The sequence below is a fragment of the Engystomops pustulosus genome, chromosome 2, assembly GCF_040894005.1.
Source record: "Engystomops pustulosus chromosome 2, aEngPut4.maternal, whole genome shotgun sequence".
In the NCBI taxonomy this organism is placed as follows: Eukaryota; Metazoa; Chordata; class Amphibia; order Anura; family Leptodactylidae; genus Engystomops; species Engystomops pustulosus.
This window is the reverse complement of record NC_092412.1, coordinates 227,339,149-227,357,429: the sequence shown is the minus strand read 5'-3', so window position 1 is coordinate 227,357,429 and position 18,281 is coordinate 227,339,149. Positions and strand designations below refer to the sequence as shown.

General features: G+C 40.5%; 1 protein-coding gene across 3 annotated transcripts in view; it reads left to right on the top strand.

Annotated features, from left to right (window-relative positions):
• ZSWIM7 (zinc finger SWIM-type containing 7) overlaps window positions 1-18,281 on the top strand; it is an 83,895-nt gene that overhangs the window by 28,914 nt on the left and 36,700 nt on the right. For all 3 annotated transcript variants that reach the window (XM_072138388.1, XM_072138389.1, XM_072138390.1), the window contains one exon: window positions 3,452-3,554. In XM_072138388.1, coding sequence (XP_071994489.1) covers window positions 3,452-3,554 — 103 coding nt within the window. The remainder of the gene's footprint in view (window positions 1-3,451; window positions 3,555-18,281) is intronic.

The window sequence follows — 18,281 nt, the reverse complement described above, 5'->3', positions numbered from 1 at the left end:
TGTAACTTAACAGTGGATATCTGTGGTTCTGTGGCACCTAGAAACACAAGGAGAGATTTCCCTCTCTAAACTGACACAAGAACTGTGTTTTCAGGTTCCACAGTTCAAAAGATTTAGCCGTTGGGTTTCTGGGTAGAACATATATTTCAATCCTACTCTGAGAAGGCTGAAAAGTCATTATTATTATTATTATTATTATATTATTATACTTTTTTTTTCTGTATCTACCCTCAGCTGATGTAGCAAAGTCTCATCTGAGAATTGGCATGCTATCACAGCAATGTGAGCTTAGATGCTGACCATACTGCTTGTCAGTCTGATTTTCTAGTATAAGCTAAAGAGAAGTTTGAGCAACTTGTCAGCAGAGGTCAACAAAAAGGCTTAGATTTACAACTTTTACCAATATGTTAGGAAATTATGCACTGAGGGATATTTAAATTCGGTATTTATTATTTTCAGACTTTGATTTGGCATTAATAATAATAATAATCTTTATTTATATAGCGCCATCATATTCCTCAGCATTTTACAAATCATATTGGACTTATACAAATAAAATATTATGTTACAGAGTACAAACCGTCATATGAAACAATAGGAGTGAGGGCCCTTCTTGCAAGAGCTTACAGTCTATGAGGATGAGGGTTGACACAAGAGCTTACAGTCTATGAGGATGAGGGGGTGACACAAGAGCTTACAGTCTATGAGGATGAGGGGGTGACACAAGAGCTTACAGTCTATAAGGATGAGGGAGTGACACAATAACTTACAGCCTATGAGGATGAGGGGGTGACACAAGAGCTTACAGTCTATGAGGATGAGAGCGTGACACAAGAGCTTACAGTCTATGAGGATGAGGGGGTGACACAAGGGCTTACAGTCTATGAGGATGAGGGGGTGACACCAGAGCTTACAGTCTATGAGGATGAGGGGGTGACACAATAGCTTACAGTCTATGAGGATGAAGGGGTGACACAATAGCTTACAGTCTATGAGGCTGAAGGGGTGACACAATAGCTTAGTCTGTGAGGCTGAAGGGGTGACACAAGAGCTTACAGTCTATGAGGATGAGCGGGTTACATGAGCTTAAAGTCTGAGGGGGTGACACAAGAGCTTAAAGTCTGAGGATGAAGGGGTGACACAAGACAATCGCCTGCAGACAAGGAGTCCTTGCATCATATTTCTGTATGATGCAAGGACTTTTGTCCAAAACACTGTGCTTTGTCTTAAAGGGACTGTGAATTTAAAGGAAATCTACCATCAAAATCAGAACTTAATCATAGACCCAGGCACATTGACTGTCATAATCTTCTTATATTTGTTATCCACGGCCTCCTTCCTTCTAAAAATCAACTTTTAATTATGCTAATGATACCTGGCGGTTGACGGAGAACACCCCTACTGCAGATTCACAGGTTATTACGCTGCCTTCCCCCTGCTCCCTTAGCACTTCTCCCCCCTCCCTCCGCCTGCTATAACCTTACTCTGGCAGAGGAAGTTTCAGCACATAGTGGGGATCTGGGGTGGTAGTGCTCTGTAACAGCCAGTGAATCAGCAGCACAAATTTATAATTCTGTGGATAACATTTTTTTAGGGAGGGTTGGACAGCTTCCAATGTCTTCATACTGGTAATTTACCCCAGGCCCCTGTCATTCAAGTTTATAATCAAATAACCCCTCTCCCCCACCCCGGCTCCCCTTGCCTCTACCACACCACAAGGTGTGTACAGGTGTCTTCCCCCAGCAGCAGTCCGCCACTGGCCCAAATTACCCAAAATATGGCCAATTACAGACAGTCAATGCACAAAACAGCAACCAAACCAAAAGAGCGGGAAACCCTCTCAGGAGGGGAACCAAGATGTCGATACCATGGTTCCCCTTCTGAGAGGCTGGGGGCCACAATTCTATTTATGAAATGTAACTAGGGCTTATTTTAGCAGGCCTTCTATTTCAAGCATACTCCAACAATCCTAAAAAATCGTGCTAGGGCTTATTTCAGGGGAAACGGGGTATTTGAACATAATGCAGAATTAAAACCATTTTAAATTCATTCAGACCACCCCTTACCCATCTACTTTTCTTGGTAGAGTGAAACGTAAAATCGGATGTAGCTCTCCTGGTATTTGGATTAAGGAGCCAAATAAACCAAACCGCGTCGATTTGCATTCTGACCCCCTCACATACATGTATTGCAGAAGTGGTGCAGGATATTTCTCATGAAACGCTCAGGCTGTCCTGTATTATCGTGCAGACGGCCACCATTGTTTATTTTATAACTGATCTGATTATTTGGTTGACTTTACACAATTTACATTGAGGATGTCGCTTATTTATATATACTGTATATATAGATTAATGTACAAATAGGAATATAAATATTTAGTTGGTTATTAGATAATGGATCAATTTAATCTAGCGTTATGGGTGGCCATAGGATTTGAAAAGATAAATTGAACAGTCTGTAATTGTACATTTTATACAAATCTAAAGATAAATATAGAATTCTATATGGTTTTGGTATATGGTTCGATCTTAAAGTAGTTATTTACTTGTAGAAAAATTTTACAGGGTAAGAACCTAATAGGGTCACTAACACTTGGGACTTATTCTGATGGACGTTTTTTAGTTCTGTGTTCTTTTGGCGTTTTTTTTTGTGGACAGACTGACCCATTGGTTCCTATGGGTCAGTTCACACAGACTCTTTTCTTTCAAGGATGTGCAGACAAGGAGAAAAAAATTGCAGGGGCCACATGTGGGCCACAGACCTCTACATAAGTCAATGGATCCGCAAAAAAAAAACGGACTGCACACGGATGACATCCATATGTGGTCCGTGTTTTCTCAAATCTTTCCAATGGGCAGGGCAGAAAGTACATTAGAAACCCATCCATAATTGTTGTGGATGCGAAAACAAACAGATGACATGTGGAGTTGTACAAAAACTGATGCAGATACAATGCGGACTGAACACTGACATCACACGTCAGCATTTTGAATGAGCCCTAAATCTATTAAAGTTTCCCTTCCCTATCGGGAGCTGCAGGTAACATGAGCAGCAGGACTCTGGATTTTTTTGTGACTTCCTGTGTCCTGCTGGCTTTCATTAGATGACCGGGGCTGTGCAGAAATTACCGTAAGCACACACCTCCATCATCCAGCAGGGGTAAATAAGCCTTTTGATTGCCCTTATTGAATGGAACAGTGGTGCGCATGTGTGAACGTTGCTCTATTCACTCCTATGTGCAGTTTTGACAGTGGGGTGAGTGGAACAGTAGACATACATGAGCACCCCTACCCCCCTGGAGTGCTTGGACATTACTTGGGGACAGTACAGACATCCCAAACATTATAAATTGTTGTGGCCAACTAGCAGTCTATCTCTTGAAATTTCTAAAAAAAACTTCACTGTCGGATGCTATGTTCTGTATTACATTTTACTTTGTCCTTTTTAGATTGAAATGTATCTTTGGACCCACAGCTCTGCACGCATTGGATTTAGTTGATCAGCGGTCTGTCACTCATGTCACAAGTCCCAGTGGAAGGAGCACTTTTCAGGTGACTATTTTTGTGATGTTTCAAAACTGATGACGGCAAAGAGAAAATGTGAATGTATTGTTCATGTATCATTAATTCAACTTTAATAATTTAACTAAAATCTGTCCGTCCTACGACCTCCTAATGGCGATTTCATTTCATCATGAGGTCATCTCCTAGGGCAATATTAAAACATTTTAAGATATATATGTATATATATACTTCTCCCATACTCTATTACGATTGAGATATTTGTATATTTTTTATGTACCTTTTTGCTTATGTATTTTTGTATTATTTTCCGCTTTTATTAATTTAGTTCACTAAACTGCTGCTCATCAATCGTTATGTTTCGTCTATTATTTACTGTTTTCAGGCAATTGCTCTATTTTGGGAAAGTGAAATTGGTAACGTGATGACTGTAATACAGGACAGGCCAAAAGTTGCTAAATTTTGTACAAATAAAAGTTTGTTCCAAATTTTACATTTGCACGTCAGAAAATTTCCCGTAATGTACCCGTTCTATTCGGACAGTATTATTGGCGAAAATAAAACTTTTGATGCTTAATTTTTTTGTTAGAAAATGTAACTGAACTGTATTCCTGGGGGATAAGTTGTATGAAGATTGGTGAATATGGCACAAATTGCATCTAAATGGAAAAAGGGGAGAAAAAAAGAATAGATAAATTTAGATTTTTAGATTCATGATTTAATCTTTTGGTTTGTAAAGACTTGCCAAGGTTATCAGCTGACTCTGGGCAATAATTTCGTCAAGGCATGTAGAGAAGGATTTGTCACATATTGATAGGACAGGCGGATAAATGTTTGATAAGGTCAGACAGCTGAGACCCCCAATGATAATAAGATCAGGGGAAGAATGTACCCTGTTAATGACCTTTAGAAGAAGGGCAAGTAGGAGGCTATCCATCTATTGGCAAGCTCTATTTGTTTTAAGGTTGATTTTCTTACCTTTGTTGCTATATTCAAAAGTACCTTTTGGAATGAATCTTCCACCATGACAGAGCCCTTTTTATCTTTTCATGACCAGGAGTGTTTTAAGCTTAAAGGGGTATTCTCGTATGGGCATTCACATTCAGTTTCATTAATCTGCCATATATAAACATTTCTTGAATTAGATGTTATTAAAAAAAAATGTTCCTGTGTGAAGATAATTTATCATAAATGTAGCCATGTTGTCCCTTAGAAACGAGATAGCTTCCTCGGATACGACCACCTTTGCTGGAGTGCGTGCACAAAGAAACAAAAGGTTATTGTATATAAAATGTCTGGGAGCTACTACATGTCTCACAGCCGTCCTGTGGTAATGATTGCTGAATCCAGGTGGTCCGGCAGGACTCTATAGTGCAAGTCTGGCCACCGCTGCCAGAGTATGACATGGTCGTATCCGAGGAAGATATCTGGTTTCTAAGGGACAGAATGACTACATTTATGAGAAATTATCTTCACACAGGAACATTTTTTTTTATTAAGATCCAATTGAAGAAATGTTTACATATGGCAAATGAATTTAATTAAATGTAAATGCCCAGATGGGAAAACCCCTTTAAGGAAAGACTATAAAGTATATAAACTCTTTAAAATAGGACCTGGAGTGATGTCACAAGCAAGTGACTCTTCACATTGGCTCTTTCCATAAAGTACCCTATGGCTGTAAAAACACTGTACAGGCGGTCCCCTACTTAAGAACACCCGACTTACAGAAGACCCCTAGTTACTAACGGACCTCTGGATGTTGGCAATTTAAGATTCTTTAGTCCTAGGCTACAATAAACAGCGATTGTTATTCCTAGTTCTGATGACGCTCCAACATTTTTAAAATCCAATTCTCACAGAGACCAAAAAAAAAAAATGTGGCTTGGGTTACAATTATAAAACATACAGTTCTGACTTGCATACAAACTCAACTTAAGAACAAACCTACAGACCCTATCCTGGATGTAACCCGGGGACTGCCTGTATATTGCTTGTTCTAGTCATAATCCTTAAAGTGAAATTACACCCACAAAATATAATAATTTCTGAATAATAAGAAGAACAAAAGTTTAGACAGCAGAGAATATAGAGTCAGGCATGCCATTGGTACAGCCTTTGCAGGTACATATGGGTGCAGTAGGGAAGAGAACACCGAAGTAGGCTCCATTTTGTATGTAAATGCCCAAGAATTTCATGGCCAACATGTACTTATAGAGAGGCATTGGGATAGTGGCCTATAATAAGATATGGGATAACAAGTGGCCCACTTACTGTTCCTGAACAAGGGCCCTCACTACCTCTGTCCACCAATAATACAGTATATCTAACATACCAGTTAAAACCTCCCTTGATATGCAGAGATAAATTTCAACAAATCAAGAATTTTCAATAAAAGCAATAATAACATTTTAGGTAAAGTCGTCCAGCCCTAGTCCACCCCTTGTCTGTTATATAAATTAAAGATTATTCTTATTATTATTATAAAAAGCAGGAAGTTTTATATATTTTCACATTTAGCCTTATTTTGAGTGAATGCTGTTTCACGTGAAAGGTGGCCTATGTTTCTTCGTCAATACTTGCCGATGATCCAGGTTACGACTGACATTGTGAAGGTTTCAATGACAAGTGTCAATCAACCAAAATATCTAAGCATTCAGTGTCTTCCAAGGTCATCACTAGATACTTTCAGGATAGAGTGAAACCTCTATTCCCTTGACAATTGACAATGCCTGTGGTTCTGAAATCCATACTGTACCTCTTGCTCCATTGTGGATCTACATGACAGTGTTCCACTTAACATGAGAAAGCGAAAGGAAAGCGATGCACAAATCAGGCCAATATGTAAAAATACAAGATATGTTCCAACAATAATCTCTTTATTAATGTAAACAAAGCGGACAAAATTACCATACACAGACATCTAAAAGCATTTAAAACAAAAATATACAAAAAGTGACCAATGTGGAGATCCCGGTCTGGATCATCCACAAAAAACCTCTAAGTCCAGACACAAAATATTGTCTGTGCACCTCTACCCAGTTAGTGTGAACCTATAATGGATTAGGGACACAGTACTCTGGATGGATTGCCTAAATTATGTATATTTTGACTATACTTACCCCTCCCTGTTGGATCGCATCTTGCCCTCTTTTCTTCAAATTCTACAGTATATCGTAATCCCAGTAGACGGGTGAGAACTCTTGAATCTTGACTCTGGGAATCTTCTTCCGCCGAGCCATAGCTGGATCTCTGCCTTCTCGCACTTTTCCTGGACTTTTTGGACCTTTTTTTTATACTTTCATGAATTAGGATTTGAAAATTGTTTATACAGGCACTAGCCAATTGATACATTAGGACAAATAACCATGTCAATGTTGCATATATTTTTGTACTTGTACTTTGTACTAAACACTCACCTTTTTTGCCCTCCACTGCTGCGTCTAGTGCATTAGCATATGATACTGCGGGCCAGTAAATCAGTGACCCCTTACCATACCAACCGATTTATTCAGGGGCTTCACTTGATTTAACTCTGTGTGTTAACCCATGTGTACTTACGTCCACATTTAATTTGTGTATATCCGGAATTCTGTGCGTTAACCCATGTGTGCTTTCGTTCACACGTAATTTGTATACATTCGGAATTTATAGGCTGTCACATATTTGACCAGGAACAGGGGATGGTTGGTATTTGATCTTTTACCCTCTCCTCTTGTACTACATCTACTACATATTTCTCTATGCAATACGCATAGAATGCATGTTATACCTGTTCGATCAATTGCGCCGTGCCTTAGGCTTAGTGATGCATTTCTCCCCCTTCTCTATATATGCGCCGAATAAGTCAGACCATATCATACTGTACCGCTCTGTGGTGGATATTGTATTCCACCATACTATCATGGTTGCACCTATGTGTTCGAAACCTTTTGGTGTTTTGAGATAATAGATGTGTATCTTGTTATCCTTATTACCACGCCGTATATATCCCGGATACTTGATGGTGGATGCTGTACCTCACCACATTGTAAATATTATATATAGATGTACTTGGTTACTTGTTACTCTGACTACTACGCCGCATATTCTGGATACTTCATGGGGGACGTTGTATTTTACCACATCATTAGGGCACATAAATGACTCAAACCGATCAGTGCGCCGTTATCACAGCTACTTGGTCATTTTGTTATTTTGTTACCTTGGTTACTATGTCGTACATCCCGGCCGGGATGCGCATGCGCATTGTTCCGTCGCCAGCCCCACTTCCGGTCCTATACGTCACTTCCGTTTTCATGCAGATTGGTTCATGCAGCACTGGCGCCGCCTGTACAGTTTAGTGGAGGGCTTATTTAAGGTGAGTGTCTTATGACCATGGTTACCTACCCCTGAGGAAGTCGTCCTTGGGACGACGATACGCGTGGGGAGCCGTGTACCTCTAGTCCCACCTCGTTCCCAATGCTCTACCTACCATACAGGAGCGAATCTTTTTACCTTACATGCCGTAAGATCCCTAACTTTATCCCACTTGCACCCAGCACTTTTCTCATGTTTTCCCACACTTTTTTTTATTTTCATATACATTTTCTACTTACTAGTAGGGTAAACATAGTTGTTACATTGGTAGCACTTGCACTTTAGAGGTTGTCTGATCTTCATTAGAGCATGTTCTTGGGGCAGAATGTTGCCCATGATTTACCATTAGTTTATAAGGAGCATTGTATGTAACATCCATTATAGGTTCACACTAACTGGGTAGAGGTGCACAGACAATATTTTGTGTCTGGACTTAGAGGTTTTTTGTGGATGATCCAGACCGGGATCTCCACATTGGTCACTTTTTGTATATTTTTGTTTTAAATGCTTTTAGATGTCTGTGTATGGTAATTTTGTCCGCTTTGTTTACATTAATAAAGAGATTATTGTTGGAACATATCTTGTATTTTTACATATTGGCCTGATTTGTGCATCGCTTTCCTTTCGCTTTCTCATGTTCATGCATGGTGCACAAGGCCAGCTCTGTATTTGGTTGTGCTAACCAGCTCCCCCCTTTTTCCCAGTGTTCCACTTAACGTGTCAGTGCCATAGTTTTTTTTTTTTGAGAATTTAAACCTCCATTCATTCATAATGGAGCTCAGCTGTCAGCTTTTAATAGGAAGCAGACCATAGAGTGCACAGTCACTTTACATCTAGGGAATATTTTTATCTGCTGACTTTAGCATCCTTCAGCTCGAGTGTTCCTTCTCTTCGTCAGCCTGACACATTGATGTGCCTTGTACCATTCATTATACTTCCAGGTTTTAATATTCATGGTATTCACTAATTTCAGAACATCTGTTCCCTATTTAGGACCATGCTAGTTCTATTATGTAGGAACATTGTTATTACTTACATGTACCATTACAAAGTTTCTAGACGTTCTACAGGACCCTTGGGATGCCAACGTGACAGACAGTGTCCTTAAATATATGAGCAAAATGTTAATAATCTAATTTTATTGATGCTATAGATGAGAAACTGAAAGACCTTTTCAGGTGACTGATTTAGGGGCAGTTATATACAGTATTATACATATATTAGCAATCATAAATATTTCTTTATATATGTCTTTAAGACATATTCCAGAGAAGGCATTTCCGTGGGGTTGTAATTTTGTTGTTCAAGCACTCTGGATGTAGACATTTTAAGAGTCTTTGCGAGGCTATATTCACATGTCTTTTTATGAAACATTCAGTGTTAAACATCAGAAAAGCTCCCAGTGTATACGCTGAACACGTGCATAGACATATACTGGCAGATGGTGCATCATTTTTGCCTCCATCTGCAGAAAGACAGGATGGAAAGACACCTCAAGCTATATCTTTTCATTCTGCTTCCTTCTGCTGAGCGACATATCATCTCTGTGTAGGCCATATTAGTCTATGCGGGACGGATGCAACAGTATTGCATCCATCCATGGTCTCCGCTGAGCATACACTTTGGTAGGACTCCAGTGATGTAAGTGTCCAAATAAGGATATTGACACACAAGAGAAACACCCTGTACATCAGCAGCAGCCAATCACTGCTTGCTGACTATGTGCAATCCACCTCCCACTTTCATTGGTACTTGTCCAGACATATTCTTAACAATGAAATGTTAATGTAGCCTTCGTGTACTATAAACCTAATGTTTGTCATGTCATGGAAATCATAAGTATCTTTTTTTATGTCTCATTGCTTCTTGCATTGGCCATGACCAAATTCCCTACTTTTACCATAAGAATATCAATATATAAGAATACATGATGACCCACTGCCAACTATGAATGTGAAAATACCTATTACACAGCTCCAGAATGCTATCATATGTGCAAACTATTTTTTGCATGCTAAAACCATCAACATTTTGATTCCCTCTATCTTCATCTTATAAAAAGTTTCTTATTTTGACTGACTAACAATCTACAGTACATAGGAGATAAATGTGATCCCGCGATGGAAGGAAGATCCCTACCATGATAGTTTTCTGGCAGTGCCCTATTCTTGCATCCCCTACAAGAATGCAGTTAACCATGTGTATGGGGCGCAGTGGCCTTGTCAGCTCTATTTGTGGCCTGGTAGACCTACATCATTTCTCTTCTGACCTCTCATTCAGTCTAAGAAAATGTATAGAATTCTTACATGAGGTCAAAGTGCAAAAGTGGCTAATGGGGCATATGCTAAATAGCTTCTTGTGTTCTACGATATCATAGTTGTCTGTGTACTCACAGAGGGCATCTCATATATGCCTTTAAAATGTGAGAAAATAATAGTATACATAGAAATATAGAACAACTGTTTCAAAACCATAATCTTTTATTTGGGGCTAACCTGTGTTGTCACACTTAAAGGAAACCTACCACTTGAAGTGGTAGGTGTAAGAAGGAAATACCAAGCACCAGCTCAGGGCGAGCTGGTGCCGGAGCTTATTTTTGTTAGTGTTTTAAACCGCAGTATCGCGTACCTCCGTGCGCCGAAGCAGCTTCGGCTATAAAGTTTAAAAAGTGTTTTAAACCGCGATACAGCGGTTTAAAACTCTAACAAAAATAAGCTCCAGCACCAGCTCAGCCTGAGCTGGTGCTCGGTATTTCCTTTTAAGGCCTCATGCACAGATCATATGGGGGCCCGAGATCCGGCCACGCATTTTGAAGCCAGATCATGGCTTCTATACAGGTCTATGGCACCCAGTCATGGTGCGGTGAGCACACAGTTTTTATTTGGATCATGACTAAAATTGGCGGCCAGGGGGTGGGGGGGGGGGAGTGAGGAGAGCTCACTTTTCCTCTCATCTCTGGCCTTGGTGCTATGCTGGGATCTGGTCCTGGCAAGCATACGGTCATGTGCACGAAGCTTAAGGCTATATTCACACTAACGTGTGCCCGCCGTACCGTAGCATGTCGGGCACACGTCGGCGCCGGGGAGAGGAGGAGGGGATGAGCGCCACTGACCCTGCCCATTTCCATAGAGATACATGGGGCATGGTGCCATATTCCGGGAAAGCTAGGACATGCCCTATCTCTCCCCTGGCTACAGAAACGTACGGTGCTGCACCTTACAGCTCCCGTATGGCGCCATGCGCCCATTGCCCTCTATGGGGGGCATATATATACGCTGTATAAACGTTGGCCGTATATACATCCCCCATATGGCAGTGTGAATGTAACCTAACGCTTATAAACAGTCCATTGATAATGATGTCAGCCCCCTGGATACATAGCTGCTGGGGTTATCTTCTTTCGCAGAGTTTTGGCTGACACCTCTAGCAATATTTGAGTTGGATCTAAAAAAAAATTCTGTGTTTTATGAGCCCTGAATACCATTGCTGTGTTAATTCTTTTAGGAACACCACATTACTCACTATAGGAAAAAAGCTTACTGATAATGTCAGTGAATAGAGACATTTGTATTCTTTCACAAATATTCTGCCTCTATGGCTCAGTATAACCTCTTTCTTTTAATCTTATATAAATCAAATAACCAGAACGTTGTATGAATTAATGATACAAGCGAGTAAAAGAAACTTGGTAATATATCTAATCCGGAACAAAGCTTTTTTCTTTATCAAACTTCTTCCCTGCTCCCCCTGAATTGATATTCACTATGTAATCTATGCTGAATCTGTCTTTGCCTAGCAAGACAAACCATCAGCTTACTGAAATATCAATTTACATCTGTCCATAGAAGTTTATGGAAAAAGTTCTAATAAGTATAATTCCTTTTTTATATAGCGCACACAAATTACCCAAAGCTACACAGAGCTTGCCAGATCGGTCCATGTCCCCATGGGGCTCACAATCTAATCAACCTACCAGTATGTTTTGGAATGTGGGAGGAAACCGGAGGACTTGGTGGAAACCCACGCAAACACGAAGAGAACATACACACTCTTTGCAGATGTTGACCTGGATGGGACTTGAACCCAGGACCCCATTGCTGCAAGGATGTAGTGCTAACCACTGAGCCACTGCCCATCTGCTTCACTGCACCTGTATCAGAGTCTGCATTACACGGTACAGACACAAGTATGCCTGGAGTGGGCCTATTATGTGACAGTAAGGAGGGGGATGCACAAGGCAGTGGAAAGGTGGATAAATGCAGTTTTCCCCTTTCCTACCTAAATTCCAAGTGAGCATGAAGCGGGGGAATGGCCATAGGTGATGGCACAATTCAGTGACACAGTCCCGGTGTATGATAAATCTCCCTCATTGAATTCATCATAATATTAAATGTTATGGGCCCATAGTTCAGCATAGTGCATAACCCCATGCATCTTTGTAGCATTTTCTTTTTTTTTTTGTAAGAAATCCAATTCTTAACAAATAATTTTTTTTTATAAACTCTTAAAGGGGTTTTCCCATCCACATTTAATTTAATGAATTTGTAAGCATTTCTTCAATTGGATGTTATTAAAAAAAATGTTCCTGTTTGAAGATAATTTCTCATAATTTCACTGTAGTCCCTTAGAAACTAGATGGCTTCCTCGGATACGACCACCCCACACCCTGCCGGCAGTGGCCAGACATGCGCTATTGAGTCCTGCCCAACCACCTGGATTCAGCAATCATTACCACAGGACAGCTGTAGGATATGAAGTAACTCGCGGATATTTCATACACAAAAACCTTTTGTGTCTTTGTGCAATCCCTCCAGCTGAGGCGGTCGTATCCAAGGACACAGTCTTGTTTCTAAGAGACCATATCACTACATTTATGAGAAATTATCTTCACACAGGTTAACATTTTTTAATAATATCTAATTGAAGAAATGTTTATATATGGCAGAATAATGAAACTACCGTAAATGTGAATGCCCAGACAAGAATACCCCTTTAAAGTGTACTGCCCAATATTATAGCTGCAGGTGATATGTTGTACAGATATGCCCTATGATTTCAAAGATACCATTATTATTTCTATCCATTATGGCGTTAATGGGATATTCAGATTTAAATCTGAATGCTAATGAGGTAGTTGGTGAACCAAAGTCTTGTCCTTAACACCTGGTGCACTGCTATTTTTCCATCAGATGAGTAGGTGATTTGATTTGTGAGAAGCTTGGAGGGATTGGAAGGAAGTGATTCAGATGGGAAGAGCAGTGCTTTCGGTGTTAAGGACACAACCTGAGTGCACAAACTGCCTCATTAGCATACGGATTAAACTGGGAATATGTTGGAAATTACAAAATGGACAGAAATGATTAAATTATGTTGTAGATCACAGTGCATTTCTTTGCAACATGCTGGGAACAGATTATAATGCTTGATAGAGGTGGAAGATTCCATTTATCACCTAGAAACTCGTCTACAATGCATGGTGGCTGAGTGAGTAGCACTTCTGCCTAGCTGCGCTGGGGTCCTGGGTTCGAATCTCACCCAGGTCAACATCTGCAAAGAGTTTCTATGTTCTCTCTGTGTTTGCTTGGGTTTCCTCCGGGTACTCCGGTTTTCTCCCACACTCCAAAACATACTGTTAGGTTGTGTAGATTGTGAGCCCCATGCGGACAGGGACCAAAATGCTTTTTGCAGCGCTGCGTAATCTGTGTGCGCGATATAAATAAAGAATTATTATTACAATGTCCCGACATTCTAGTAAGGAGTCTCTTACCGCATCTACTTATAACAATGACTGAGGCACTTGTCTTGTGTTACATTAAGCACCAACGCTATAAACATATGTTTTCACTCTGCACATTCAGCTGGCGGGCAACAGTTGTGACCTCTCTCATGTACATTTGCAGCAGAAGGCTTTGTAGTCTAGTGATGGACAGGCTGTAATTGTAGCGCTTCTCCATCCAGCTGTTCTCCTCCACATCTGATCATTATATGGCTATGAAGGCAGCTTTGTCTCTGTACAATTCGGTATGCTATTTACTACTGCAATCCATATCACATTCTTGGAAAAAAAACTAGAGATTTTTTCATATTCCCAGCTGCAATCTTTTCTTTATGTATTCTGTAAATAGCAGCCACTTGGGCTAAGATTTTAAAGGAAACCTACCATGAAGAATCTAACATCAGAAGTAGATGTGATGGAAGATGCCTCCTGCCCTAATCCAGTGATGGCGAACCTTTTAGAGACCGAGTGCCCAAACTGCAATCCAAACCCACTTATTTATCGTAAAGTGCCAACATAGCAATTTAGACAGTAACTTATTGCAATCTTTACGCTCCGTGCTGTACCACAGCTTTCAACGTTACTGAGGAAACCAATATGGTTGACAGGAGGGAAAATTCGGATTGCCTTTGGAGCTTCCCTTGATAACCAAGAGCAGGAGCTTCGATGATGATAGCCTGTCTATACCTTCTCTCCCTGCAGTCTCAGGTAGACCCGGATGCTTCACTTTAAAATTACGCCCAGCGTGTCACATCCTGGGCTACCTGCAGAAGTATCTCTTAATTTCCTATCTGGTGAATTCTGTCCTGGGGCAACAGCTCGAGTGCCCACTGAGAGGGCTCAGTGTGCCACCTCTGGCACCCGTGCCATAGGTTTGCCACCACTGCCCTAATCTGTAGTTTAATAATCCTGGAACCTAACTTGTTAAAAACTTTATTTTAATAATATGTAAATTAATTGCAGAGGCCACTAGGGCGTGTACTAGCCTGGCTGGGCACTTGGAGTTGAGTCTAATCCACGCCCCAGTAGCCTCTGCAGTTAATTTACATATTACTAAAATAAAGTTTTTAACAAGTTAGGTTCCAGGATTATTAAATTACAGATCTGGGCAGAGGCAGGCAAGAAGAGTCTCCCATCACATCTACTTCTGATAGAAGATTTCTCATGGTAGGTTTCCTTTAAGGAACTTAACAATATCTTGGATGGATCCTTGTATAGAAACTCTACGTACAGTATAAGTTATACTGTAAGTCTGTAAGGCATGTAAAATGTTAAAATGTATTTGTTTCAGCTGGGAATTGACTTTTACCATTGTCCCCTCCCCCAAATAGCCAGGATCAGTACTACAGGAGGTGATGATGGATCCGAATATATCCCCCTTTATTGCAATGTAGGGGCTTGAACCAATTTGGGTCACAACCCAGAAAATATAACAATGGAAAATTTGGGGTAATTGAAGGAATAATTACAAAAGAAAAAGCAGTTTTTAAATTGTTTTAAAACCAGTTTATATTTGTAGTAAACATTATTACAGGGGTTTTAACTTGGAGACAATAGCATCATTTGGTTATAAAAACAAAATGGTATACCGTATTCTGATCTCCTCCCAGTGGCGTAACTGGGAGAGGCAGGGCCCCATAGCAGGCTTCTGAATGGGGCCCACCTCTTCCCACTTCAAAAATATACTTATTTCTATACTCACTTGTGTGAGTTACACACCATACATCATATACATACACATACAGCATATATACATCAAATATATGTACAATGTGCAGCATAATATGTATATAATGGTGCACATCCTCCACTTTTTAGTTTGTTAGGTCAAATGATGGGGCCCATGAGTCTGTGGGCCCCATAGCAACTATTATGGCTGCTACCACTGTAGTTAGGCCCCTATCTCCACCCCTTCTGTGCTTCATGTGCTTCACTTCCTGCACCAGTTGTGAATACTCAGCTGCTATTTGGCCTCAATGGAGACCTGTCTCAGCCAATGATTAGCTGGAAAGGCACTGCCACCCATTTCCTGAGGGGTGCAGGAAGTTGAGTAGAGCAGGGACTCGGTCACTGTCAGAGGCAAGGGATCAGTGGTGGTTTTATGCACTCTTTTTTTTGTTTTTATAACATTAGGTAACTACCTGACCCTAATATTTAAACGGCTTTAAAACCTCCTTAAAGGGATTGGCCACTTTTACTATAAATTTTTAACTACGGCTTGAGGGCAGACTGTCAATTGTCCAACTTACTTTAAAGGACGTCCTGATCCTCCGTTGCTGTACTGCGGTACATGGTCCATCATCTTTCTTCTTTGTCCTTCTAGTGGTCTGTGCCGCCTCAATCACTGCGGGACACGCAATTTTCTTCCTGTCTGACTTGTGCATTCCTTTATTCTCTCTGTCGGGTGCGTGCATGTTGATGAAAGTGGGCAATGATGTGCATAGCGACGCGCAAAGAAGATGGCGCCTGATGATCTCGCTCACTCAGGGAGGCCACAGAGTTCCGTGGAAACGTGCTGGGACTATAGGAAAGTGTTGAGTTTGTGGGAGGGAGAATTAGTTATTAGCAATGTATGAGATGGCAGATTAATTGCTAGTTTTAAGCTAAAGGTGGCCAGCCCACCTTTGTACCAAAGGTTGTACCAAGTCTCATTGTTATGCCCCCATCTACAAGATAGAGTATAACAATTCGATTGGTAGGAGTCCGTTTAAAGAAGTGGGGTTCCCATTCCTAATAATTAATAGCTGGAGCAGCAGATGAAGCATGTGTATTCTGCTATTTCCGGCACTCTCTTATACAGTGAATGGGATGTGCTAGAGATAGGCGAGCACTGTGATTTGTAACTTGAGACTCTCCCAAATTATTGAATGGAGCATTGGGACCTGTGCTAGACCTGTTGCTCCATCAACTAGTGAGAATGAGAGCCCCATTTTCAAATTCAGTAGGGTCTATTATCAGTTGGGCTTCCGCTTATCGGATTGTTATTCATTATCCTACATATTCTTTATCCTGAAACAATAACTTGTCTAAGCGATGTAGGCAAGAAGTTTAGAACAAAAGCAATAACAGCAGATTGAGAAGAGTTGAAAACAAATTGGATGTAAGTAGTAAGTATGATAATAGATGAGGGGATGGCTCCAGTGTGCTGATGACCTCTTCCCAAAGTTTCATTGAAGGTAGACGTGTAGCACTTGTGTGCGCATTTATTTATGCACTAAGTGGAACTGTTCTTAGTGAGTAAAGAAATGGTAGAATTTGAAATATAAAGAGTTTTAAAAATATGTAAATTCCGTCTGAGGGGCTTAGGCTGACTCTCATCTGAGCACCTCGCACCATTGCCGACTCCAGCCGGAGGAGCTAGGAGAGAGCTTTCACCCCGCACTCTCCAAGCCCTGGCTCTCTGATGTCACCGACTCTCTCCCTGCTCGGCGGAAGACGGCAGGGGTCGCAGTGCAGGGCAATTAAAAGCCGGCCATACCGATAGGTGCTCAGGTGATGTCCGCCTTTCGGCTAATTTATAGATTTTTTTTCAAAAATTGTGCCGTCTCTTCCCACACTGATTTGCACTTGGTGCATAAATAAACGTGCACATAAGTGCTATGGTAGATGTCCTTTGTGATAACTTTTTATAAAGCGTCTTTCCCACAGGAACATTGATCTTGAGAATATCTAGGAAACATAATCTATTCCTAAATCCATGGATACCATGTATTATTCAGTGCATTATGTATTGTGATATAGCTCGCTTCATATTGTCCTATCTCCTTTCTTGATGAAAATAGCTAATCTAATTGGGGGCACCCCCAGTAATCTTCTTTTGAGGACCCATTCTATCATTAGTTCAGCAATATTTTTACCCTGCAAATACCTTTTTTAGTTTCTTCACAATTTGTCAGTTTCTCATAAAGTTTCTTGGCAATTCTGATCCTTAATGAATATTGGTCAAAAACCGAAAGACGGGTTTCTATATACTTCAGTCCCTGTGAACTAAGCGATTTTATTAACAGCTTCATTAATCCCTGCAGGTGTGTTCCTCTCCGTACTGACCACATGACCTTCTGGCCACCCATGTCCTTCTGTAATGAAGGGACGTGCATGACTGGTGGCGTCCTGTTTGATGTGTAACTTTGGTGGCCTTTCTTACATGCTCTTCGGTTAGTAATGTAACATCTGAACTTTTTGTTGCTCTGTCCTGTTCATAAGAGACTCTCTGTCCAAGATACACACATCTGGGACATACAATGTGAAAACTGGAGGCTCGGACAATATTATGTTTGGATGATGCTCAGAAGACGTTCCATTTTTTTTAGCACTCAACATTTTTCTCATGGTCTCTTAACCTAAAATGAAATGTACAGTTCAACTTTATGAATATAGACATACTGTATATATTTTATCATCTGTATACATTATGCAATCTTATAAAGTTATATAATGTATTACTAAATATATATATTTTTTTATATTGACATAAATTATGATTCATTCTTTTCTTTGTAGAAGGCTAAGTCAACTTTTTCTTTTACCTGACTATAATGGAATACAGGCGGTCCCCTACTTAAGAACACCTGACTTACATACGACCCCTAGTTACAAACGGACCTCTGGTAATTGGTAATTTA